The following is a 25,770-nucleotide window of genomic DNA, read 5'->3' on the forward strand; positions in this document are numbered from 1 at the left end:
ATGTCTTTTCCTGTTGGTCCCAGTCCCTGTGTTGTGTGGACAAGCGAGGCATCCTGTCCTACCCGGACCCCACTATCGAGAAGGTTTTCTTCATGAGCAGCCTGAGAGATGACAGGGAGGCGTCTGATTCCGACAGTGATTCAGACGTCTTCACCAACTCCCAGGAGCAGATTCTCGGCAGCAACGGGCATGGAGGGAAGAAGGGTGTGACTATAGCATCCCAGGAGAAGAATCTGGACAACGAAGGTAGAGTGTTATCACTTGTGCTCCGTGTTTTTTTCTGTTGAAAAGGTTACCCTTAACACCTGGAATCCAACATGGAGTTGTTGAGCAGAAATGCTGCTCAGCATAATCTGCAAATATTCAGGCAGAGCAAGAAGGCATGGGGAACCAGTCATAGGTTATGTATCCAGCTCAACATTTTGGGTGGTAACTTGTTTTCACTAATTTATGAGCAAATATTTTCTCTGTTCAGCAAATTTATGTGCTTATCAGCTCCTTGAAATGGACGCCTCTGTTTGCAGTACTTGGATAGATGTTGTTAAGGTAGTAAATATGCTTGGCTGATCTTAAATGTTCAGTTAAGAAAGGATAGGGAGAATGGATGCTGATAATGCCTGAACCAATAGCACACGCCTTTTATTAAAGGCACTAATTACAGTCAAAATGGGTTCAAAAATCATAAATTTTTGTGCCATGCTATGGTATGCACCTGTAGCAAGTAGTCAAACAAATTTCCTTATATGGAGATTGGCAAATTCCTTATGTGCACCACATGAGGCAGCTCACGCCCGTTGGTGCTTTTGAGACTGGCCATGTGATGGGCTCTTGACCAATAGAAATTGCTGAACTGAGGTATTTATGAATGTCATTTTAGTTCGTGGTACCCCACATTCATCAAAAATACGTTCCAAGGTTATTCAAAATTTCGACAGATACAGAACTGTACTATTGTTATCTTCTAGACTACTTTCCTGAGTATCACACTGAAGTTTTGACGCTATCTTTGGACTCCACAGTAAGTAGGCACCTTCAGTCTTGGTTTTCACTTTTTAATTCATGTTGTCAAACACAGATTTCTGTTCAGTCCAGCATGTATAGTAGCACTCTCACAAGCCTAAACTGTTGTATTTTATGACTAAGAGAAACTAATTTCCAGCTGAAATTAATTTTCAGTGAAGAAGAATTATTCACAAGGTGGTTATAAACTGGGCAGTCTTCCTAAACAATTGTTTAGCAGTGTTTCAGAAATTTTACTTCAAGAGGTATATTATAATCCTGTGGTTGTTTTCGCTAGCAAAATCCAACAAGCCTGCAGTTTGATGAAACCAACTGGGAGAGGCACATCACCTCACTGAAGCCCATGGTAAGCTCAATGATGGTTATCTGGACCTGGCTTAGTTTGAACTTTGACTTTTCATAGTGAAGGTAGCAAGTTATAGAAAAGATTTGCGGTAGCACCATGCAACGTAATCTCCGTTGTGAGTATGTGTGGTTTCTCCGGTTCTTGTCAGAACCATACTCACAACAGAGATATCCTTGTATGTTGCTACTACAAACCTTTTACTTAATGTGGTTAGTTTAGTATTGACAGAAACAATATCTCACAGCCAAAAAAGTGAAATTTTAAACCAGGGCCACTCATGAATATTCTTGTTTTCCTGTTTTGGTCAGAGAATGACAAAGAATGATGGCAATATCATTTTTGAAACATTCATCAGTTTATTGAGCCAGTTTGATATTTCCACAGGGGATAGTCATTCCGAAACAAAATGTGTGTGAGACAGCATACATGTATGTCCACATTGATAGGGCAGGCCTTGCGTGCGCGTATCTGCCTTGAGCAGAAGCATCCCCTCATGGGTTGAAAAGAGCCTTGTCAGTCAGGAGTGTTCATTTTGTTGGTAGCGATGTGACTGCAGCGCATTCATTTCTCAGTTGTTAGTGAACCAGCAAAGTGCATTTCCTACCAAAGGAGCCTCCATTACTAATAACATTGCACCCTCTCTTGGTCCAGCTCGGGACTTATTATTGTTCTTGAATGATCCCAGATACACTCTGTTGTAGACACTCTTTTACTCGTTTTTCATGCCCTTTATGGTTCTGCTCCAACATACAACATTGATTTACTGGCTCATTACCGACCTCTAGGCAATTGAGATAATCTAATGCTTCCCTGCTTGCTGCCCCTATACACATTAATCTCGGGGGGACAGATCCTTCTCCTGTGCCGGCCCACATCTGTGGAACAAACTCCCTTCAGATATTCACACTATTTCCTCTGTCACTGACTTCAAGGTTTCTCTTAAAACCCACTTGTTCAACAATTGTTAACTCATTTCTTGTTAATTTTACTTGATTGATGTTTGTATTGCGCCATGAGCCTCATTTTTAGCAGATACTGGCTTGTTATAAATCTTCTGTATATTTGTGGTGGGTTTGTCCATCGGAAGATAGAGGCACAAATTGTAAAAGGACAATCACACTGATTTACATACTTGAACTGGTTTATTCCGGACAGGTCGATTGCCAACAACTAGCAACCAACAACACTGACCTACTAACTTCACTCAAATCCAAAACAAACTGACTATCTGTAATCCAGAGTGACTATTTACACCTGTTTGGTTGTTTTTAACTAAGAACAAAGAACAAAATATTTGACTGTAACATTTAAAGGGAAAAACATAAGAAAGAACAAATACAGCATGTAGCATGGCAAAAACAACTTTATGTGGTCCACCACAAGAGGGCGCTAGCGCGACCAAGGATGTGCATGCTATTTACGTGAGATTCTGGCTGGCACGCACGTGGCAGTGATGTATGTTGCACTGTTGGTGCAGGTCTTGGTGGTGTATTAGCGTGAACGCACTGCCCATAGCAGCGTGCGCTATCAGGTTACTAGTAGAGACAACCAGTGATCATTAATAGTCAATATCCAATACATGCCATGTGATTTCACAACACTACAGTATTGTTATATATTATTACTGATAGGCTCTTGACATATCTGGCACGTGGACTACATTTACAATTCTTGTTTGGCACAGTTTAAATATCTGATGATACTTTAGGTTAATGGAAAAGGCACAGTTCTAATCCCTGTGAGAGAAAAATCAATCTTACCCTGTGAGTGAATTATACCACAGGGTTTGAATATTCTCCTGAACACCTGTAATCCAGACACAGTGGAGAGGTATAGCCACCTGTTCAATCACGTGCACAGCATTGCCAATTCGGAGGACACCACCCAACCAGCATGGGTAGCACACAGGAGGTAAGTCCTTTTGGGGGGGAATTACATGGAGAAACAAAACCAGTGCTTTTTACGAGTGCTTGTAAGTAGTGCAAGTTGTTGACTTGTGTACAAGCTTGAAAGATTAATGGCCAGTGCTGTGGAAGAAAATCATTTTTTATGTAGACAGTGAGACAATTTATGAAACACATGAACAGAAGGCAAAACTGAATGATTCCTGAAGTTCATATTATAAATTTGCTGTGTTTGTGATGTTGAAGTTGTTACCATATCCAACCTTTTCCACAGTTGCAGTGTCCTAATCATCTCCGTTCTCATTAAAATAAGTGTTTTTAATGTGTAAATTGCAAATGCTAAATTGTAAATCGAATTCAAAGGAACTGACTACCCACTTTTGTCCATGTAGATGTATGTGTCAGCTGGCTTACCTCATAGGATTCACTGATCAAGCCACACAGATGTATGAGATGGAGCAGCAGCTGGCATTATATCAACCTGTGGTAAGTTTGCCAGGCCATAGAAGCAGAATGTCAATGTACAACTGGCCAATTATGTGGAAACTTTGCAGTTAGGTGGTGATATATTAGCACTCACATGGGAGCTGTAGTGTGTCTAACAATGGTTAGTGTGGGAAGTACACATGAGCTATTTTTCTGAATGTGTACAAACCTTTAACATCTTTGCATTGTCATTGGTCAGTTTTGAGGACTTCATGCAGGAATATTAGACAGTGCTGTGTTACTGCTTTAATGAGACTTTCAGTGCATCCAGCACTGGTTGAGAGGCACATGGTGTGAAGTACACACAAGTAATTTTCATTTTAATGTGCACAAACCCATAGCCCTCTTACGAGAACAGTAGACAGTACTCATGAGACCTTCATTGCATCTAACACTAGTTGAGAGACACATGGTGTCGTATACAACAATTACTTTTCATCTTGATGTCCTCAAACCTAAGCATGTTCATATGATCATCAGGCATACTGTTGCAGTAGTATTCAAGTGTTCGATATAACTCTCTGTTTGGCTCCATAGTTGACATACTAGTGCTGGGAGCCCTCGTAGCTTGTGACTGGGTCACTGTTGATTTTCAGTTATATCATGAGCAGTATCGGCAGCTTCATCATATTGGTCCAGTGTAAGAATTGTTTTCATTGTGTCTTTGCTCTAGCATATCGATTCTGAAGAGAGCCATGGTCGCCACGCACACAAGACCCGGTCGTTTATTAAGAAGCGCACCCCGATTCCGCACATTATGTCTGTCCTCACGAATGATTCAAGAGGGGGTAAGAAGCTTCGAATGTCTTAACAACTTACACGTTGAAATTAAGCTTTTATTTCAACTAAGTTTAGAGCTACCCATATTGAAATTGAATCCTTTTTTTAATCTTCGATATATGCAGAAATGTACTTTACTGTGGTGTTGCCATAGTCCTTTCAACATTTGCTTCACCTGTCCTAATCATTCTTGTGTCTAGGAAACAGTCAGTTGTTGACAGAGGGTACTGCAGAACTGGTACTCAGCCTGTGCACAGACTTCTGGGATGGCTCTGACCTTTGCCCCCTAGACGACAATGACAGGTCAGGGGTCATTTCTCTTCTGCCATTCTACATTCCATTAAAGATATTTACAATACCTCAATTTATTTTCCTGTTCTCTCAGTTTTTCCTCAAAGCTAATAGCATAATGATAGTTGTGAGAGAAATGTTTTCAGTAGGCAAAACGTTTTTGTTGAGTTATGAAGTCACCTCTTTGTTTTATATTGAAAAAGGCAATTAAATATGAGTGAGAATAATTGGATTCTCAGTGCCTACCCCCTGCTATGTATCTTTAATTCGAACTTTGATTGAAACAGGATTATGGAGACTTGAGTTCTCTGAGATTATAATTAAAATTGCTGTGGTGTTGCCTTCTGCATAAGCCCAATCTAACAATGTGAACCATTTTGAAAGTTGCAATATCTTACAGAGCACTGTAAACCTATTCATCCACACAATGTCATTATGTTAAGGCCCATTTATACATGCATGTACTAATGGAATTCCACACTTTCAAAAATATTAAACACTTGGCTTTCTAGATTGTTCACACAGAGCGGACAAACTGCGAAGTCCCTCGATAAACTACTGGGTTTAGAAACCAGAGCGATTTTCCAAAGACAACGACCTGAGACTGCTCGTTCTGGCCATTTAACGCTCTCTTTGGGTGTTGGTCTCTTTTGGCTGTGTGAACGTGGAATACTGTACTTTTTGTTGTGGGAAACTAGGAAAATGACTGCTCCAGTCAACAAATGCCTGGCTGCTCTGGGGTTTGCATGTAGCATGTGCATGTTTATACTCGGCAGATCGGATTGCGGTGTCGGCGTTCTCTGTTATGCAGGGGTCAGCGTGTTTCGTGTTAGCGGGTAACTCCTTTCGTGTCTGTTTAACTCGATACACGCTGACATCCTAAGCGTGTTTGCGTGTCGGCTAAAATTCTGACCTGTACTGTATCTTACTGCATTGCCACTTTGTGTTACCACTTTCTGTTACCAAGTGCTTGTGTGAATGAGCCTGAAATAAGCCAAACTATGTGGCACATCAAAATGAAGACCTCAATATATTTCTTCTTCATGTGAGAAACGATAAAACCTAAAAAAAGAGCAAAATTATGTCTTTCAGATCTCCTTTGTGAATGTGATGATGATTTTGTGTCAAAGACAGAAAATTTACCACCTTTTTGCTGCACAGAAATGGATGCAGTGAGATTCAGAAGGTAGTTACCAAAAGTTCCTTAGGTGTTATGGTTAAAGATTCATGGCGTCTGAGTGATGGCTTTAATATTCCATGGGTATATGCAGGAAGAAGATACTGGATTTCTACCAGCGTGCCACCCTGTCTTCCTACTGCTGTGCCTTTGCCTATCAGCCCATGGTGGACTCCATGCCTAAGTACTTTGATGACCTTTACATCGAGCTGCCTGCAGCAGGCAAGATGGGCAAGCTGATCCCCGACTTTGAAAATCTGGGCATCGCCAGGTGAGTGGAGATGAGAAGAACGTGGAAACGGTCTTTGTCTTGGGTTGCAGTGCACCAGTTGAGGAGTTCATTAAAGCTAGGTCATTTGAAAAGAAAGCACCAAACGTCACGCCAGCTACAGCATCTTCTGCGCCTGTGAGTCAGCACAAGGCTCTGCTATTAGGGCCAACCTCAAATGAATATCTGCTCCAAGTGGATACAAGCGAGGGTGTGGCTGTACATAGCAACCATTGTGCTTTTAGTGGGAACTGATGATGTGCGATGTTGGTGACGAACTTCTCTTAGCATGCACAGTCCGCACAAGTGCACCGGGCAATTGCACAAGCCCAGTTGAAATCTCTCTCACCAGCCTATCTCTTGTGTGCCAGTGAGGATGCACTTTAAGTCGAGACAGATTGATGTGACCATTCTGTGCAGGTGCTGTTGGAATACCAAACCGGCTCATCAGAACTTCAGCGAGTTTTGGTTCAAGCTGGGTTTTCCTGTTTGGTGTTACAGGGTCAAGAGAGTCATATTCTCGCTGCGGAGGCTATATTTATTGTACAAGTTGTGATGGAGGCTGGCGAATCAGTTGCAGTGTCTGGTGACCGTTCTCATTTCAGAACCTTTCTTGCTGGAAAAATGTGGACTTTAAGAGTCTTTCATGAATGTCTGTTTGTCGCAGATCCTCATGGGATGTTGACATGACAGCAGCCCACCAGCACGGTAACAAAGGGCAGGAGACAGAAACAAGGGGGCGGAAGTATCACAGCCTGGACTCAGCCATGGATAAGATTGGAGACATCAGGGACACTGACGACTGCTTCCGGTAAAAGTCCTTTATTGGTGTGGTGTTGTTTCATGGAGACATGTTCTCATTGTCTCAGACAGATGGAACACGAAAGTCATTGTATATTCCCTCTGTGAGGTGAAGTCTGTAATTTTCTCTCTTTTACAGTTTGTTGACCAGTGGTCCAAGTGCAATTTAAGCAGTACAAGAATATTTCACTGCTTTACCACTGACGCTTCCATGGATAGACTGTGTATTGTTGGAGAGTGTATTACAAAGATAATATTTCAATTCCCTAAGCAGGCTATTCAGTAAGGTGTTCATATCACATTTCATTGGATTCAGCTGGTGAGTGCAGTGTTTTTGTTTTGACCACTGAACCAGTACTTGCCTTTCCCTGTTCCTGGTTCTCCACAGAGCCCAGTGTGGTCAGATCTTTATTGGCATGGTGGCCATGAACTACCAGGCTAAGTCAGACATCGTCGCACTGATCGAGAACCTGGACCATGCCTGCATCCGCTTCGTGCACTTCTCCAGAGACCAAGAGCTACGGAGTAGAGTAAGTGAGCTGATTCATCAGTTGAATCGTGCAGATTGAAATACTGTGGGAACCCTCACTCATCAGTAAAATTTCCTTTTGTAAGGAATCCGGTGGCACATTCTTTGTACTTGGCCCGAGGTGTGGGCTGCTTGTTCTAAGAAATGCATGTTGTTCTGATTGAAATGGCTGTGATGGCAAATATTGAGAGAATATTTTGTTACTCCCAGGTTTTCTCTGAAAAGATGGGCCTGGAGGCGGGCTGGAATTGCCACATCTCCCTACAGAGCGAGCACAGCAGCACTGCGTCAAACAATGGCATCTCCCGCCAGCACTCAGACCAGTCCTCCTCCTTGAAGAGCAACCCCTCCAGGAGGAGCGTGGATGCAGCCACCGCCCTCACAACGGACCACTCAAAAGAGATCCAGGCCGATGTCGCAAATCTGAGAGTCTTTTGGCATGGACAGGATGGGGAAGTGAAAAGGAGTGGGAGCAATGCCTCCGCCGACAGGAAAATTCGAGAGGACTGCAGAGACAAAGTGGGGCTGGGAGGGAAAGAGGTGGGAAGCAAAGCTGGGGGAGGAGAAAATGCCGCTCTCAAGTCGGTGAAGATCCTTGCGGAAGCAAGTGATGATGATGAGCATGTCACTGAGACATCTCGGTTGCTCCCATCGCCCCCACCTTCATCTCTGCATCCTCCTGCTGTCTCCCCATCCTTGGTACAGATAAATGTGCAGTCTCCAAACTCTGAGCAGAATGACAACGAATCTTCCGAAGATGTCACAGCAGGAGATGCAAAGAGAGAGAGCAAGGAAGATGAAGAAGATGATCATAAGGAAATGTCAACTCCTCATCCAGCTGCTGTTTCGAAGTCTGCAGACAACCTGGTACAGAAGTCAAGCGCTCCCCATCCTCATTTTTCGGACTCCTTGCCAGATGTCCAGGTCTCTGGAGGAGAGAGTAGTGACACCTTGTCGGCCGGCCACCATGCCCAACACAAATCCAACCTGGAGGTTCTGACTGAAGAGATGTCGGTCTCTTGGCGAGCGAGAAACATCTCAGAGACTCGAACCATGAGTGATGACACAGAGACCTTGAGTCATGTGACGGAAAGTGAGACAGCCGTGGGTTTTGACATCTCCAACAGGGTGAGCCACACACTGCACTTCCACTGTTTTTATTTCAAAGTTGAGACTACACAGAAAGCTGACTTTATATTCCCTTATAATTATCTGAATTGAAATACTTTGAAAATTTCACTTATCAGTTCAGTGCCAGAACATGTCTTGCACAATGTCCCATTGTTGTGTGATAACCGATAATGAATCGAGTCATTGTTCTGTGATTAACTTACTAGTATTGGGCTTAAAGTTTTTAAATGAGCTGAAAATGTTACCAGGGAGTATACAAGTGGTAAGCCAATGCACAATCCTTATTAGTTTGGATCAACCATTCTTCCGCCTTTCCGGATTGTGGCTTTAATGTTGAGTGTAAATTGTTCTTTCCAGGCCAAACTCCCTCGTGGCATTGAGAAGATCAGACCTCACCTTGAGACAGTTGATAATGTGCCACTGTTGGTGCCCCTCTTCACGGATGTCACTCCGGAAAGTAAGATCTGGTGTTTTGTAAACCATGTTAAAGATGAAATTATTGATTTGAAGAGTAGAAGCTGAAAGAAATGTCAAAAGCATTGATAAGAACATTACAAGAACTGCCGTACCCACTGATTTCTAAAGTAAGTTGCTTTGATGTACTATGATGCTATGTTATTATGTTAAGCTTTTCTCCATTTAGTAGGCACAAGGCTTTGGGTTTCAGACCCTTCAAAGCAAGCGTAAGTATTTTTCTGTCGTAAAATTTGAAACAACACGTAGTACACAATAATTATATAATTTCATTTTTTAATTGTATAACTACATATGAAACATTATCTAGCGATGCTTTCCTAGTTCAACCCTAACCCTCAGGATATGTGAAAAGTTATGTTGAAATCTGAGGAGCTATACTATCGTACACAGATACATCAAGTGTCATTTGACTGATTTTGATCAATTGGACAGCTTTGTGTACAGCATGCTTGCATATGAATGTTAAGGTTAATAGACTGAAGGAAACGTGCATTATAATAGAACTTGACAGGCTAGACTGACCCATCATAGACCAGCAGCTGATGTCACGAAACTTTACGCAACAGCATAACTCCACTTCCGCCACATTTTATTGCGTAAGTTGCACTACAAGTTCAGACCGATTTCAAGAAACTTACGCACTGCATAAGTCTGTGACTTACACAACAAATTATGGCGTACGTTACGCAGTCATTTTTGATGGTGTAAGTTGCGCCAAACGAAAGGAAAATATACTGCAAAACTTTTTGTCCGCTTCTGATGAAGAAAAGACGAAAAGTTTTTCAAAATGGCGGGCGGATGTGATTCAATGACTGTTTTTTTGCTGCTGGTATATTGCAAAAGAACAGCTGTCATAAAAGACATTTTTGTCCTCGTCCAAGAAATTTGATATTATTAAAACGTGGTGCATCCACGCCACTTTTCGTGAAATCGAACGGAAGCATATTGCGCAGCTACTGCATAAATTTGTGTCAGAAGGCTAATGCATGGTTCCAAGTTATGCCACGTTTCGTGAAATCGGCTGCAGGTAGTTAGAGATTAGTTTTTGTCTGTACCATCTTTCCAGAGAGTCCATTTGGCCACGGTGGACTGAGTTTTATAGAAATGGTTACACTGTGAATTTCTCTCTTATTTTTTTATATAGCCACACAGGAGATGTTCAAGATCATGCAGACCTACGGGGAAGTGGTGTGCTGCCTAGGGAGCAGTGTCAACCTCCTCAACATGCCACTCTTTGCACAGGCAGATATCAGGTGACCAACAGCGGCATGAATATGCATCACGTATATCAATATGCATCACATACATGCAGCAACTGATCCATTTATATGAGAATCAGCTGTTCCTCATTAGAGATCTCTCATAAACCTGTTACTGTATGACCCACATTCTTAAGTTTTTTTGGGGGGGAAGTGCGCGAAGTGAAATCAAGCATATTTGGCTGGTGATATCATAAAAGTGTTTGCTTTGTGGCAAGGAATTCAACTTTGAAATCCTTTAGCCATGTTAGCTGAAGGGAGTCGATATGCCTATTGACTGTGTAATTAAAAGGTTTGGCTTCAGAGTACTGAGGGGTCAAGTGGAACTATAGACCGATTGCATGGCCTAAGTAATGTGATCTCTAGTAGGTATCAAACATCAGCAAACATAGCATCCTCCAACAGCAAAGCGTGTCACAAGTGTCATTTCCCAAAAATAAAGCCGACGGCCAGTAAAGCACTCAGACTACTGATGTGCTGAGCATTATACCAACAATCGGCTTTCTTTTTGGTAAACAATACTTATTACACACTTTGCTATAGAAGATGTTTGATACCCAATACAGTTCACGTGACTTAGGTGGTGCAGTCGGACTATTGTGTAGTGCAATGAGGAATGGCTTGGAGTTAACCTTGTCTCAAGTTTAAAACAAAAGAAAAACAGTAATGAGCTTTGAAAAGGAAACTATACCATCCACAAGGGTTTACTGTGAGCAGTTTTACTGCGTTTTGTAATTCAATGTGCAAAATGAAGAGTTTTGAAGAGTTAAAACCTCGAAAAACTAACAGACGTAAATGCACAGAGGGGAGAAAAATATTAGAAGTAACTGGTTTACTGTGGAATTTTCCTCCAACACCTCGCACAGCCTTGGAGTGGAGCCGCTTTATCCCCATGTGTGTCTCCACCGGGACAAACCTGAGCAGCTCTCCTGCAGTAAGCCGTATTGGCACACCCCGGCCGGTCTTGGTAGCCTCCTTATCAGTCTGCCCTGCTCGCTGTCATTCTGGTGCAATCACAACTTCAGCCTCATTAGTCTCATACAAGAGGTAACTGTAAGCTGTGTGTCCTGTGCTCTGTGTTACACTCAACATTTATTTGCAGAAGTCATCGTTTTGAGCATTGTGCAGTGTTTGCCATTGATAGGGACCTCACAGTGATATGCACTTTTAATAAGTATGGTTTATTATTATTATTATTATGGAAATATTATTGATGGTTTCTATTTTATTTCTGTTGAGTTCTTTTGAAATTTCTTTCTTTTAAATTGGACCGTATAAAACCGGAAAGTAGGTGGAAACCTAAAAGTTATAGAAGGTTCCAAGCAGTGCCCTGTGGTGTACCTGTTCACGTGGACAGGAAAAGTTTGCCATGCTAGATATTGGATGGACTACATTATTTGATCATGTGCTCTTTCAACTGGTTAAATTTCACATTCCTTCCCTTAGCATCATATTTATCATCATATTTAAGGGATCATCTCTATCAGATTAAAGTTCTGCAGGCAAAATGTTAAAGCAATAGTAAGATAATAAACATTTTAAAAATTTGAGGGCAGATAATTAATTCAAAAAAATAGATAACAGTTTCACCCAGTAACAGTGTCTAACATAGTCTTGAGAGACAGCCTTGGAGCTGATATAATTTTGCCCTTCATCCCCCCATCCCTACCTGTTGTGAACAGAATGCCCTAATCCATGCTGTGTATTTTGTTTGGATGGATCCTTCCGTTATTCAGGCGAGGGGTTTGTGCACAGCCCTCAGTACTGTCTTCACCTTCCTGATGTTCGCCCTGCTGTCGCTGAGTGCAGTCCAGGTCCTCGCCTCCCTCATCCTCCTGCCTCCTCCACTGGCTGGCCGCCACGTCCTGTGGCTGGCGGTCATCATCGTTCCATCGCTCTCCATGTCGTTGTTCCACTCCCAGGTCAACCATCAGACCATGACCAGCGCGACGGGCAAGAACCTCAAGCACCGAGATTCCCAGGTTTGTCTGGGTCTGTGACTTTATGGCTAGTCTAAGCGCTGTCTTTGTCATTGTAGACAGAGAAGATATGAAGCTTTGGAATGGAAAGTTAGCAGTAAGTAGATACAAATCCAGCAACCAAACTAAGCCATTAGCATGGTGGTGCCAAGCTCGCACACAGGCTGTACACATGCCCTTCAACCAGTTTGCACCTTGGGCCATGTAAACATTATCAGGTGATATGTTTACACGTGTATGTATGCATATCTTATGGCATCAATTCAAATTGACATTTATCTGAACATATAGGTATAAAGACTACATTTTCCAATGTTTTCCCAAGACGCCAGTTTGACTTTTTTTAATCAGGTTATTCAGCTATACGTGTTCTACTTTCTGGTTCGGTTTGCCATCACAAGTTTGATCACATTGCTGTGCCACGCCCTCACCCTCCATGCCTTTTGCCAGAAGACTGCTATGCCCACCGAGACTTGCCACCTCATCTTTGGAAACAGGTGAGTCGTCACTAAGCAACCATCACCAGGATACTAAATCTCCTTCTCAGGCATATTTTACGGTGGTGAGCACCTCCAAGTTTAGGAAATGTTTCTTTCTTTTCTCATGGATGATTTTTTTACATTCAGTAAAATCTGACATTGCTTCAGTATTCAGTTGTTATTCAAAGGAAATTGTAGTTTAGAAAAGAATTTCTTGTGATGCCAAAGTTTTGCCTTTTAAGAGAAATCTAAGATTAATACACTGTATTCCTTTTATATCAACCCTAACAGTCCTCAATTCTATATTTATGAAAGGATTGAGGACTCTTGTGGTAAAGATAAAATGATTCACTCTTGTTACTAGAAATCCGTAGTTCCTTTTTCTCTCCCAATTAACCAATAAACTTGATAATGACCAATAAACCTGACAAAGACAGATGTCCTCAAGTTAATCCACATCTCAGTCGAGGCGTCCCAAAAAGAATCTTCATTTATATGTAGAAGGAAACTAGGTCCATGGAAAATTTTCAATGTTCCATTTCATGGGTGCCAATTTGCTGAAACATATTGTGTGACAAATTTTCTCACTTGGTAAAATTGACAATAAACCCTTTGCTGAGAATAAAGGTCACCAGACATTTGAGCCGGTAGTAAGAGTTACCAGGAAAAAAATGTATTTTGCACAGAGCGCTTAGCAGATTGATAAAATGACCCCAGAACTGAAGGTCATCTTTCCCTTCTGCTCTTCAGAAACTCCTCATCTCCTTGGAATGGACTGAGGGCTGAGCATTCTTCCCAGCTGGTACTTGCCCAGAACTTGCAGGCATCACTGCTTGTACTGTACTTCAGTAAGCATTTTTCTTCAAGAATATGGTCTAAGATCATATGATTTAGGAGAATTCAAAGAAAGTGATTTTTGGAGGGCCTAAGTGATTTTTTCAGGTGGTGGATGTGGATTACAGTTGGGGAAATGCAGTTAGGAAATGTTTTCTGATGTTTCTCACCTTTTGATGTTTCTGTCTGAAAAATTGGAATTTCCCAAGTGTTTCAAATAATAATAATTTCTCCATTGTAGCTGCTTACATAAAGTGATCTTGTTAAAATTCCTTTTTTTGTTGGTGAGGGTTGGAGAACTTTCAAAGAAATTAAGTTTGCTCATGAAAGTGGACTTGTTTGATGTTCCACAAATGCCTGTAGCAAAGTTGTATGATTTTTGCAATCATAAAAGATTTACACCTGAACTAATGTTAAATTTCCTGTTTTATTTTTCTCAGTCATCACGTCAATCAGTTATGTGCACAATCTGAAACCCTTGTGGAGGAAGCATCCATTTACTAATGGCATGTGGTGTGCCGTGGTACTGGTCCTGTGAGTAGAAGAGTGTTCAGTTACAGAGTATCAAAGTGCGACGTCACTTTGAACCAGAAAAAGCATTGCAAACGAATGCAGTGCAGGCGCGTGTTGGTTCACACGCTGGTTCTCTCATTAATACCTTGTGCTCGCATAATTGTGATTGTGACGTATTCACTTTGGTACTCCATATAGCAGCACTACTCGCATGTGATTTGGGGGGAAAAAAGGGGTTTGGGTCAATTTTAGTAAAGGGTGGAAGGACTTACAAACAGAGAAAGCAGGTTGAAGTGAAATTTAGGACAGGATAAAACAACTACTTCAGTTTAGGCTATCACAGTAGCAATATCTTTTAATCTTTAGGCTAATCTATAAGTTGGGTCTGCACCTCAGCATGCCATGAATTGTTTGATATTGCAGCCTAATTAATTAAACGTGAGATTGTTTTGGGTTTTTTGGGGGGGGAGGGTAGTTTGTTTTTTCTTTAGTGAATTTGTTAAACGTAGTTTGTTCATCTTTATACAAATGAAAAAATAATCTCCCGTATAAAATGTAATGGTTTTGCAAATGAAGTAAAGATCAATTTTAAGCTATTCATCTGTATTTTTATGACAATCATTTCTCTGGAATAGGGCTTTCAAAATAAAGGTTGATCCACTGATAAAATCTCAAATGAAAGTTTGGAAAATGAAGACAGTTTGAGTCGAGTCACACAGGAACCACAAATATGTATGCATAGAGCCATAACGTTCAGAATTATGATCACACTCTGAACTTGTCTTTTTTTTTACCCCACAAAAGACTTGCGCTCCAGATTATCTATTTTGTTTTGGACGTGAGGCTGTGGACAGCAGATGCAGCCAGTGGTCAAGCGGCCACTCTCTCTGATGTACCCTTGGCAGTCTGGTTGGTAGCATTGCTCTGGCCCCTGGTCATTCTGGTGTTGAACGAGGCAGTCAAGCTCATTGAAATCAGGTAGGTCGAATGCAGACTTCATCTCCATACTTCTGTAGTTCCATGAGATACAAGTCAACCATTTTAATGTGATACCTGAATGTTAACTTGTTGAATGATGATTTGCATTTTATTTGTAACTCTTTTTCTTTTAGAGTATTTGTCAAATGGCAGAGGCGGACACAACTTCAGTTTGGCACCAAGCTGGGGATGAACTCTCCATTTTAAGCAGGCACATTGGAGATACCCGTATGCACTGGTCTGAACATTCAGGCCTTTGGGGCCTAATGTCACTTGACTGCTTTGCAGGAAATAAAAACAGGTCTGCTTGGCAAAAATAGAGTACCGAAGCGTGACGTCACTGTGAACCAGAAAGTGTGGTGCAAACAAATGGAGTATGCGCGTGAAGGTTCAAGCGCTGGTTCTTGCGCTAATGCCTTTTACACACTAATGGTGCACGTGACGTATTCACTTTGGTACTCTATAGAGCCTGAAAGTTGATCATTGATGGCAGGTTTCTTGAGCTCCTGAATAGGAAAAATAGTGCGCACCATTTCTTGTTTTGAAATTATTTTCTGGTCATTTACACTTCCCCCGAAAAAATCTTTGTGAAATATTTACAAGCATATTCATTTATATCACATCGTGCTTAAAATTAACCTTGTTGGGATGGCTTCAGTTAGAAATCATTCTTCCAAGAATTAAAGAACATGATAGGGCAGTCCAATGTGAATCTCCAAAGGTGGGCTGCATGAGGGTTCTAGAAGCTTGCCCTGTAACCTTTTCACTTTCAGTATCTACCGAGCCAAGTACTGGTCGGAGGCACACGACAGTACGACAACTCGACTGGTATTAAAGCTAGCTGCGTATATTTGGTGGTTAGTTTTTTCCCATGCCCAAGCAGATTCTTGTGCTGTTCATTCCACAGTGGTGTCTCCAAAACTGATTGCTGTATCCTTTCCCTTTGCACCACTGATATTCTTCAAGTCATATTTGTCCAAAGTCAAATGTAATATTTGTATACCACCTGACTTTGCAAGCATCCAGCTGGAGAGGTGACTTCTTTGACGTACATGTATACAGTTTGCACGCACTGAATGTTTGTGTAAACAGTACTTTTTTCCCTACAGTGCTATAGAAGAAATCATATGTAAATTTTGATGGTTAGAAGTATTCTATATTTGAGCTATTGGATGCATGAACACTCTACCTGTCGTGAAATGTTTAATAAAAAAAGCTTTGCAGTGTGATGATTCTGAGAATCAACAGCAGGCTCATAGTGATTAGAACAAAAAAAGACAAATAGTAGAAAACTTCAGGACTGATAAGCAGAGTGGAAACTGCTTCAGAAAGGTCTGGTTTGTCAGCACATCAGTAATTGAAAAAAAAAATTAAAAGGGTCATCATGAGATGGTAGTTTTTTCAAAGACCATTTTTGTGTTCTGTATAAGTTTGACCTGTGATTGTACATGCAGTGTTGTTGCACATAGCAACTTTGTTGATATTCCCACTAGTAGTAATTTAATGTGCACTGCATTATTCAGTGGAGTCTGTGTTGTACAAAGCGCTGGAATATAAACAGGCAAGGAAAGGAAGCAAAGATCTGTGTGTTTTGAAAGAAAATTTATTTTAGTACAGAAAACTGTATATGTGCTTATGGATCAGAAATATGTTTTACAAATGTGTAAATCTGCCAATTATTCAACAAGTGTTTCTGTCAAAAAATGAAAGAAAAACAATTCCTCCAAAGTAATGGGCATTGTTTAATATTAATGACTGTACACAGAGTTTCAAGATTGTATATTTATCCGGTTGAAGAAAAAACTTGGAACTGTTTGTTGAACAGTATTTGTTTCTTGTACAGCCCACCACAGACAAAAATACAGTCATTGTTGATATTTAGAAAAGCTTTGTTTTGATTTCTTTGTATTTGGTTAGTTTTTAATGCATTTGTCTTTCCTTTGTTCTATCTTACTCTGGTATACGCCTCGCCAGGGTTCTGCTCTTCAGACTTTGGTTTTAAATCAAACCTTTAACAGGAACTTGACAGCATGCATGCAAATGACCAAAGTCCGAAACCACTGCTAAAACGGCCTATGCAGCTACAGCCGTCAGGCTGCTATTGTTTTTTTTTGGGGGGGGGAGTCGTTGAAGAGGTGGAAAGGGTGGGTTGTCACAATTGCTCCGCTTCGATGGCGAGCGTCCATGGAACTGGTAAGCCTTGGGAGCCATCCTTTGAGGACGTTGAGTGCACTTCAGGTCTGTGTAAAGGGCAGCCTTTGTTACCGAAGAATAGCCAGGTAAATCTCGTGGGGATCCATTAGTCATTTCCTCCCAGACACACGGTGCATTGTCTGTATAAATAAGGTGCTGCTTTGCAATCCTCCTACCACCATCTGAAATGTGCATAGGCCCTGTTGGCTTCACACTGCTTGTGTAGATCATGCTTTCTCTTGATGACTTTACCCTGGCATTCCAGAAGTGAAGAGAAAGCAAATACTTTAAAATTTTGATACCATTATGTATGGTGCTGTGAGTGAAGAATGTCAAATCCCTCAATGACATTTGAAGAGGGAAAAACGTGTTTTAGTCCACAAATTGCAGCACTTTTACAACTTTGTCTTCAAGTAAACACACAGATTCAAGAAGGGTAGTCGATGTCGTAAGTTTGTTTCAGTAATCATATGTTGGATTGTTTGATGGTCTAAATGAATGTTGGCACAGATGAATCAAACAAGATGATGCACTGTTGCAAATACAGAAAGTGTGTAAGAATGTCATTTTCCAATTTCATTTATCACTTAACATTTTATCCACATTTCTATCAGATTTTCTAATCACAGACCTAAAGGTTCCATAAAAAAAAATTGGCCAGGGGAAATGATATCAAACAAGGTTTTGTTCTCATAAATACAATACACATTTTGCGTGGCACTTTATGGTCTTTAATAAAGCAAGTATTTTTTCTGTGGTTAGGCGCCCCATGAAGTTAGTCCCCGATCAGTACCGTGTTGTTGTAAGCATCCAGCAGTTCGCTGGACAGCTTGACCGGCATGTGAACTTTGAGTGGTTTGGTGCTGCATTCTTCCAGGATCCACTTCATGGCCAGGAATCTCTGTCGGCTGGGAGTCAAGGGGGTTGGCACCTGTCAGGAAGGCAACAAGCAAAATGGCAAAAACATTATTGTAACTGATGCTTATGAAAAAGCCTATGTTTTTAGTTAGTAAGACTCCTTTAGTATTTATTTATTTTTTTAGTTCAGGTTTTGGGCATGTTTTTCTGGTCACATGGTGGCTCAGTGGTCCAGCACTGGTTGGTCTCTCATCCCTTGAATGCAAGCTCTACCATACAATGTACCTGCCCTGTTGTGTTATGATGTCTATCTCCTTGGTGAATGCAAACCTTTGGAATGTAGAGTTGGGTCTACTCTTGGGGCCATGGTTTATTTGTGGCAATAAGCAAGGCATTTATCATAAGTATTTCTCTATCCAGAAACAAAGGATCTTAGAACTATTTCAGAGAGCTGAACTGTTTCTAAGGGAGATGATTTTTTTATTAAATAGAGTGGCTTGTTCATCTGACCTGGTAGTTTTTGCCACCCTTCTTCACAACGGCGAGACCCATTAAGGGCTTGCAGTTCTCAATAGCTTTGAGGAAGATCACTCGTGGATTGATCTCAACACTTGACCTCTCAGCTTCGGGGGCTTTGTTGTACTTCACCAACTGTTCTCTTTTCACCTTCTCCAAAGTCTGTATTCAGGGGGAAAGCTTTGTATGATAACAGTTAACCTAAAACCAAAAAAATCATCCATTTTTCCACAGCTCCGTGCTGCAAGTTGCACTATTGTCATGAAATGACAAAAAAGCCATGCTATATTGCCAAACCAGAAAACAAGCCAAATCAAGCTCGAATAAATTTGTCCGATTAAAATGGACAAAGTCAATACTTATGTATCACTGAGTGTGTAGCAGAATGGTTTGTTTCCGAATGGCCATGTACATGTATTTGAGCGTCTAACCATCATTAGGTCTTCAACAAATGCAGCCAATAGTCACATTCCTTTTGTAATAAATAGGTTACTGGTTAACTAACTAGGATATAGACTTTTTGGTGTTAAAACACATCAAGTATCTATTACCCGAGCATGGAGAACCGCTTTTTGATCAGAGGCAGATCCCAAAATCAGATGTGTGGACCTCTTTTGGTGGTCCAATGTTTTGAGTGAGACCCAGCCCAACTTTCTTTGGCATTGATAGTCTGGCAGAAATCGGTCAGGAGTGGAGGGGGGCTTCATCTTAGCCATTCCTCCCCTGGATGGTTCTGCCACCGATCGGTTCAATCAAGACTGATTAACACTTACCCGGTCCATTATCTTCTTGACGGTTTGCCTCTTGCCCTTCTTGTTCATGATGTTGACGAATTTACTGTAAATGATATGGGCAAAATGCCAGTATCTTGATAATGGTAAAAAGGATACATTCTGCTGAGCTCAACTTTAATTCTGATACATACAGGTATAAATACACTACAATAAGAATACCAAGTACTCAAGAGAATTCACACAATCTGCCACGTCCACAGTTGTATCACTCACTTTATCAGTGGATCATAGAAGAGATCTGAGGAGGATATATCACACGTAGCAGCTCTCACTGGCCTGCTGACATCAAGTGGCAGTTGGCCATCTTGGTAAGCTGTCTGGTCCACAACCGGTCTTGCGTAGTATCGTGGATAACGGCTGTGCCTTACTTGAACAAACCTGAAATGAAAGTGCAGTTGAACTCTAGTAACAATAAGCGCAGCTTTTCAATGTTTATTTGTTCCTTTTTAACAGAAACAGTTGAATAGTACTCTGGTAAATGTCGTTTTGTGCATACAAGGTATACACTGGGCCCTGACTTGTCAAATACGTACTGGTGCTTCAAAAGGACATGGCTGTAAGTCAAAAAACTGCACTCAAAAATCACCATGATTTGGTTTTGCATTTATTGCTCATACATGTATGATTAAGTTCCTATTCATGCTGTTTTGGTTAATATGTTGTGGAAACTAGTGCAGAGTCAGAACTGTGCTTATGTCCATGGCACTCTGTATCATCTGGATTTGGAAGGGCTTACCAACTCCATGCAAAGGCTAAGTGACGATGAATTTTAGCCGGGGCTCTCTCCAATCAGTAACTCATTTTTTACTGAGGAAATTATGATTGAACTGTGCCTTTTCCTACCCTGTACTATTTACACATAAATGTAGAGGTATAACATTCACTTAACTTCCACTTTCAGAAGTTTTGAAATCACCACTGCATTCAGCATTTTATTCATTGAAATAAAGCACAAAGACTTCTACAAAATGTGAATTTACCACATTTGTAAAAATCCACCACTTATTTATGTACAAATTAGTCATAATTTGCTCTGCATTTCACTTTTAATAAAATAAACTCAGCATCTCAAACAATATCTACCTGCATAAAATACATTTTCTTTGTCGATGCTATGTTGCAGATTAATCGATGGAATCCAACCTTACATGTACATGTGTACCAACATGCTTCTTTCGACTTACCCTCTAATGTCTTCTTCAAAGAACAAAAAATGTATTGAAAAAATTATCAGCCTCCCTATTGCAGGCCCATATACGTGTACTTTTGTGGCAATGTACACGTAACATCGTACATTACTGTCACCGTGCATATAGCCTAGCCTAGGGCCTAGGCTTACATCATATACATACGTGTAAAATCAGGCCTAGGCTAGTCAGCGTAACTAGGACCCTAGGTACGACCCCAACATTTGGATATGGTCGGCAGTACTATCGCCAACCATGTCCAAATGTCAAGAGGTGGTTCTTAGAGTCTAGTTATGTACTTGGACATGTCAGACCAGGCCTAGGCTAAGGCTTAGCATGCTGGGGTCTCTTAGAAAAACAATGTTTGGCTGTAAGCCAAGGTCATTCAGGTAGACAAGCGGAACCCACATGACCTAAGCTACGAGAACTTTACTAGCAAGATTCATGGACCCAGATATTGGTGGCGCTATTCTTGATATGCTGTTTTTTAATCTTGTTGTGTGACCTTTGATTTTGACCTTGATCAATACCAAAGGGTACTTGTATGAAGAATGACGTGATTTGCATAACCCATGGAGCTTAATTGACTTTAAAAACCTTGAATTTGCCGTAAAACATTTTGCCAAAAATATTTATTCGACTCACAAAATCACATGGCGACATTAACAGAAATCCCAATTTCAGAAAAATAGGCCTATTACTGAATATCTTTACATGCACCTTGATTTCATTTTTTCATCTTGTTTGATTTGATTTACATTAATTAAAGAAGAAAACTGAAACATGTGGTGGTTATTATTACTAATTACCTTGCACATTATCATCAGTTCAAATGCACCGTTCCAATGTGGGAGGGGGGGTGCTGAGAGTCCCCAGGGTTGGGAGAAATTCTGGTTCACTCCCCTTCCTACAAATTCCAACGCCACATTGTATACGAGATACAGATATTTGAAATTGTATGTTATATCATGATACATATCTTATAAATTGTCTGAAGATGCCAAAAGGTCACAAGTATGCAAATGTGTATACTTTTGTGCACATATATTTTATAACTGCCATTCCAGTTTCCTTATGGAGGTGGGAAACCTACCTTTTGAAAGCAATTTAAAGCCTTCTGAGAAAGACATTATATTAAAAATAATTTGAACATTGTGAAATTTCCATGAATCTAGCTAACTTTACATTACAAATCCAAAAGATCTTAAGTTATAGCCATGCGATCCTGAAATGTATTTCGATGACAATTCAACATCATCAATAAAGGGAAAGAGTTCCATATACAGACAACAATTGATGCCTCTGTCCACAAACCTATGAGACTTGTCTGAAAAAACGTGATTTCTACTAAGACTAAGGGTTTGAGTCTAATTTCTGTGGCGGAAAGTGTACGCACTTTCTTAAATTTGTTTGTGCATAACAATGAGGACTGCATTACCAGTGTAGTGTGTATGTGTCCTGTGATGTATGCAGGATGGGTGGAGCGTAGCGCTCTGTGTATGTACATGTAGTAAGCTCACTGGTTTGCGTGTGATCAATGTGAACATTTAGGCAGTGCAACACTGAGGTGTGCACTGCAACTTGGGTCCAGTGTTGGTAATTGGTCGAATGTTAGTCAACATTGGACATAGTGTTCATTCGAAGCGACATTAGTCAGTGCATTGCTGATTGGTGCAACACAGTGCAATATTACTCGCTGTACATTGCTTATCTCTCCTCAACACCATACAAAGCAATACAGGTTGTAATAAAGATTTACCCAATACAAATTATCTCTAATCATTTAATAAATTAATTACTTGTGAATGTTGAAATAAATTGTACTGTTGTTGAGGTTATCAGCAATCTCAATTGTCGGGTGTACTTCTTGTTGTGTATTGTCGAATTGGCAGAGAGCATCACACTAATTAATTGGCAGTATATTTCCACCAAAACGTATCTGCTTCCTCAAGGAGGAACCAGAGTTTAGGCTCGAGTCAAGTTTCAGACTTGACCCCTCAAACTTAGGTTAGGCCTGGGGAAACATCCGCCACACTTCTAAGTAGGCCCTGGGGCTGGCCTAACATCAAGCCTAAATGCTCTGGAATTTTCTTAGGCTTAGGCTTGGCTAAATTTGACTTTTCAGAACATGTTATCGTTTTCTGAAGGCTGTTACTTGTGTTAGGATAACATTTAAGGGAAAATTAGAGTTGTCCGTATATAGAACTCTTTCCCAATAAAGTTCTACCAAGATTGTCTACAGTATTTTGTACAGTCAGTCTAGGGCTAAAATTTATAGGGCTACACATTAGTTAATTCTGTCCGGAAATTGGACAGATGCATATCGGATAGCTGCAGCTGCTACTAGTGCTACTGCTAGGGCCTATGTGCACTCGAGCAGTTCACGCTACTCTAAATCAATTCGAGAAAATAAGTGTTTTCCATCTTAATGATGTTAATTCGCGAATAACATCTTACCCCGGTATCCAAACGCCATAACTAGCTTCCGACAAACCCAACTTCAAGAATCCTCGACTTGAACCCATGGGCAGCGCCATGTTTGTCTGCATTCATCATCAGTGATTTGTGATCCAATCACAAGACAGGGAAAAGTCCGCAGTACTGAGGCTGCGCACATTCAGCAGCAACGAAGACAACGTAAATAAATATGGCGTCGGGTGAGCTCAGGAGGTGAAGAGCTCCCCTTTGGAATCCATTCATCCTTGCTTTATGAAGCTCCATATAGCTATAATTTTCTCATGTGGAGATAGCTAAATGGTTGCTTAGATCATCCAGAGTATTTTGGCGTGATTTGAGGCAGGTGAGCCGGTAAGAGTCCACTTCATATTTGGCACTTCAACCGTTTTCGAATGCTCCTGGAGGCCCTTTTAAAAGCCATGTTTATTAATTTACAGCTGTTGGGGTGAACACCCACGATGAATCATTCACTCCGACGCAAGAAATTTTGATCCGTGTTTCTTCCTCTTTGTCCACAGGAATGGAGCTCCGAGTTGGTAACAAGTACCGACTAGGACGTAAGATTGGAAGTGGATCTTTTGGGGATATTTATTTAGGTTTGTTGATTTTCTTTTTAAAAATTTGATTGAATATTATCCCACTAATATACATGTAATTATAACGTAACTCTCTTACAATGACTAGTGATTTCATGACATCTGATTTGTCATTCACATTATCCTACTGACAAATGTCGGTTTCAGTGACATCTACCAACAAAGGTCAGTTCAAATTTGGAATTGACAGACAGAAAGACTAGTTGCTGCATGAAACCCTTGTTGTTCTTGCTAACCAGTGAAATGCTCCCCATTTCATTTTAATTTTTTTAAAAATCTTGTCAATTTGGGTGCTTTTGGTTTTGGACCTTGGCCCTATGCTAAAACTGATAACTGTTGAAAGAGTTTTTCCGTGTGTTCGTGTAAAACCCTGAGAAGGAGGTGGTGTGTTATTCTGTTTCGAGAACAGTAATCTTGAGTCCTGTTCCCGCCATTCGAGCGTGAGAACAAGAAACCTTTGTCAAGAACACGCTGCCCGAACTCGACCCATGTGACTTAAAGGCATTGTTATTCTCATGGGGTTGTGATGCTATGGTTTTTAACCCTCCTATGCTGAAGTCACTCTTTGGGTCACTTGGTAAACACCTCAAAGAAGTACAGCTGTGTTGTGTTGTGCACTGCACCAACATGCAAGAGAGTGACCTTGGGCACTTGTGCATATTTGTGCTGTAAAACCAAAGGAGGGTTTATACAGTTTTTGCGCTGAAGACCTGGTAATGCAAAGAAGTTCATTCCCTCTTTGTCTACACATGGATTGAAATGGGCCTCTGCCCGAAATGGAACTACATGTGCAGGGTAATGCCATAAAACATTACCTTGTGACTTGCAATGACATAAATGGAAAGACCTTTCAGTTGGAGTCAATTGACATTATTGGTCTTTCAGCAATTGGTACATGTTTAGAAATTTTAACAAAGTTTATGGAGGCAGAGCCATACACATTCATCGTGTACCGCTACCTTCTAATATTAATAATTGAGCTCAGCCAGTTGATGCTTATCCCATCATGTCTGTTTTTGTGAGGGTTGATGATAAACCCCTTTATGCTATGGTAATCACGGTCTTACATGTACAAAGATGGTGGTTGTTGGTAATTCCAATCTGTTAAGTGACAGATGTCTTTCCAAAATTCTGCCCTAAATTTTTCCAAACTTTACTTGGCTGAAGGCAAACTCAGTAACCAAATTCCTTAAGTAGTGCCTCGACAGAACAAGTACATGTACAGTGGAGCACAAATAACACGAGCATGCTTGAGACGAGGTCGCACTTAAGATGAGCGTATTTCTTCAGTTCCGTTCAAAATGTACGCATTCCTATGAGACAAAACTTACTTAATACGAGCTGTGCCAAGATGAAAATACGGACAAGAGGAGCGCTTTTGCCTAACTGGCATAGTCAAAACCATTGTCCATGGCATTTTTAATACGAGTACAATTGAAAAGCGTCTTCAAAAGCGTAACCCAAGTAAGTAATTCCTGATGGAGCGCGTCAGTAGTTCTCCAAAAATGCTAATCCACTCAGCAATTTGTGCTGCAGTTTTGCCAACGATGACTTAGCAACTCTGTACCTTGTGCCACTAGAGGGGGCTTTATTCTATACGACAATAGGTGTTGTGATGTCGCGGCATCAAAGCAGTTTTGATCACAGCGGGTCTGGTCCGAAAGGTTTTTTTTTGTTTTGTTTTTTTAGCCGAACATGAACAATTATGGGTGAACCTGACTTGAAAATAGATCCCTCCCTCCAGTTACCAATGGAAATTCCCCATTTTCAATGCCCTCTTACGCCTGGTCCTTTTATGAACTGGTTCCTTAATTAAACCTTTACTTACATGTACGTGCAACGTCGGGTACCAGTTTCCAAGGAGTGCTTTGCCTGGCCACGCCGCGTGCACGTGGCGCAGGCAGGGTGGCCGGCCAG

The 25,770-nt window shown here is 41.0% G+C and overlaps 3 protein-coding genes across 8 annotated transcripts in view; 2 read left to right on the forward strand and 1 right to left on the reverse strand.

Moving 5' to 3' along the window:
• The window catches only part of tmem94 (transmembrane protein 94), a 34,650-nt gene extending 17,512 nt beyond the window's left edge, over window positions 1–17,138 (forward strand). For all 4 annotated transcript variants that reach the window (XM_022224723.2, XM_087138579.1, XM_022224722.2 and 1 more), the window contains 20 exons: window positions 24–246; window positions 966–1,018; window positions 1,298–1,366; window positions 3,150–3,277; window positions 3,663–3,756; window positions 4,430–4,544; window positions 4,737–4,839; window positions 6,099–6,275; window positions 6,940–7,083; window positions 7,462–7,603; window positions 7,813–8,730; window positions 9,091–9,190; window positions 10,355–10,463; window positions 11,336–11,516; window positions 12,206–12,451; window positions 12,800–12,945; window positions 13,678–13,775; window positions 14,202–14,295; window positions 15,079–15,252; window positions 15,387–17,138. In XM_022224723.2, the coding sequence (XP_022080415.2) occupies window positions 24–246; window positions 966–1,018; window positions 1,298–1,366; window positions 3,150–3,277; window positions 3,663–3,756; window positions 4,430–4,544; window positions 4,737–4,839; window positions 6,099–6,275; window positions 6,940–7,083; window positions 7,462–7,603; window positions 7,813–8,730; window positions 9,091–9,190; window positions 10,355–10,463; window positions 11,336–11,516; window positions 12,206–12,451; window positions 12,800–12,945; window positions 13,678–13,775; window positions 14,202–14,295; window positions 15,079–15,252; window positions 15,387–15,459 (3,387 nt within the window). In that variant the 3' untranslated portion in view covers window positions 15,460–17,138. The remainder of the gene's footprint in view (window positions 1–23; window positions 247–965; window positions 1,019–1,297; window positions 1,367–3,149; window positions 3,278–3,662; window positions 3,757–4,429; window positions 4,545–4,736; window positions 4,840–6,098; window positions 6,276–6,939; window positions 7,084–7,461; window positions 7,604–7,812; window positions 8,731–9,090; window positions 9,191–10,354; window positions 10,464–11,335; window positions 11,517–12,205; window positions 12,452–12,799; window positions 12,946–13,677; window positions 13,776–14,201; window positions 14,296–15,078; window positions 15,253–15,386) is intronic.
• mrps7 (mitochondrial ribosomal protein S7) lies at window positions 16,836–23,405 on the reverse strand. The gene is made up of 6 exons (XM_022224832.2): window positions 23,258–23,405; window positions 19,827–19,991; window positions 19,593–19,656; window positions 18,814–18,981; window positions 18,239–18,376; window positions 16,836–17,698 (listed from the first exon to the last, which is right to left on the reverse strand). Exons 1-6 carry the CDS (start codon window positions 23,347–23,349, stop codon window positions 17,618–17,620), a joined length of 708 nt encoding a protein of 235 aa, XP_022080524.1. The 5' UTR covers window positions 23,350–23,405; the 3' UTR covers window positions 16,836–17,617.
• Window positions 23,406–23,440: 35 nt separating this feature from the next.
• LOC110973754 (casein kinase I-like) overlaps window positions 23,441–25,770 on the forward strand; it is a 45,092-nt gene continuing 42,762 nt past the window's right edge. Inside the window, exons 1-2 of one of the 3 annotated variants that reach the window (XM_022224831.2) lie at window positions 23,441–23,608; window positions 23,776–23,853. In XM_022224831.2, the coding sequence (XP_022080523.2) occupies window positions 23,778–23,853 (76 nt within the window). In that variant the 5' untranslated portion in view covers window positions 23,441–23,608; window positions 23,776–23,777. The remainder of the gene's footprint in view (window positions 23,609–23,775; window positions 23,854–25,770) is intronic. The other 2 variants (XM_022224829.2, XM_022224830.2) reach the window with 2 other exon arrangements.

This window comes from Acanthaster planci, linkage group LG07 (assembly GCF_054643075.1).
Source record: "Acanthaster planci isolate LZ-2023a linkage group LG07, COTS_SCS, whole genome shotgun sequence".
Classification (NCBI taxonomy): domain Eukaryota; kingdom Metazoa; phylum Echinodermata; class Asteroidea; order Valvatida; family Acanthasteridae; genus Acanthaster; species Acanthaster planci.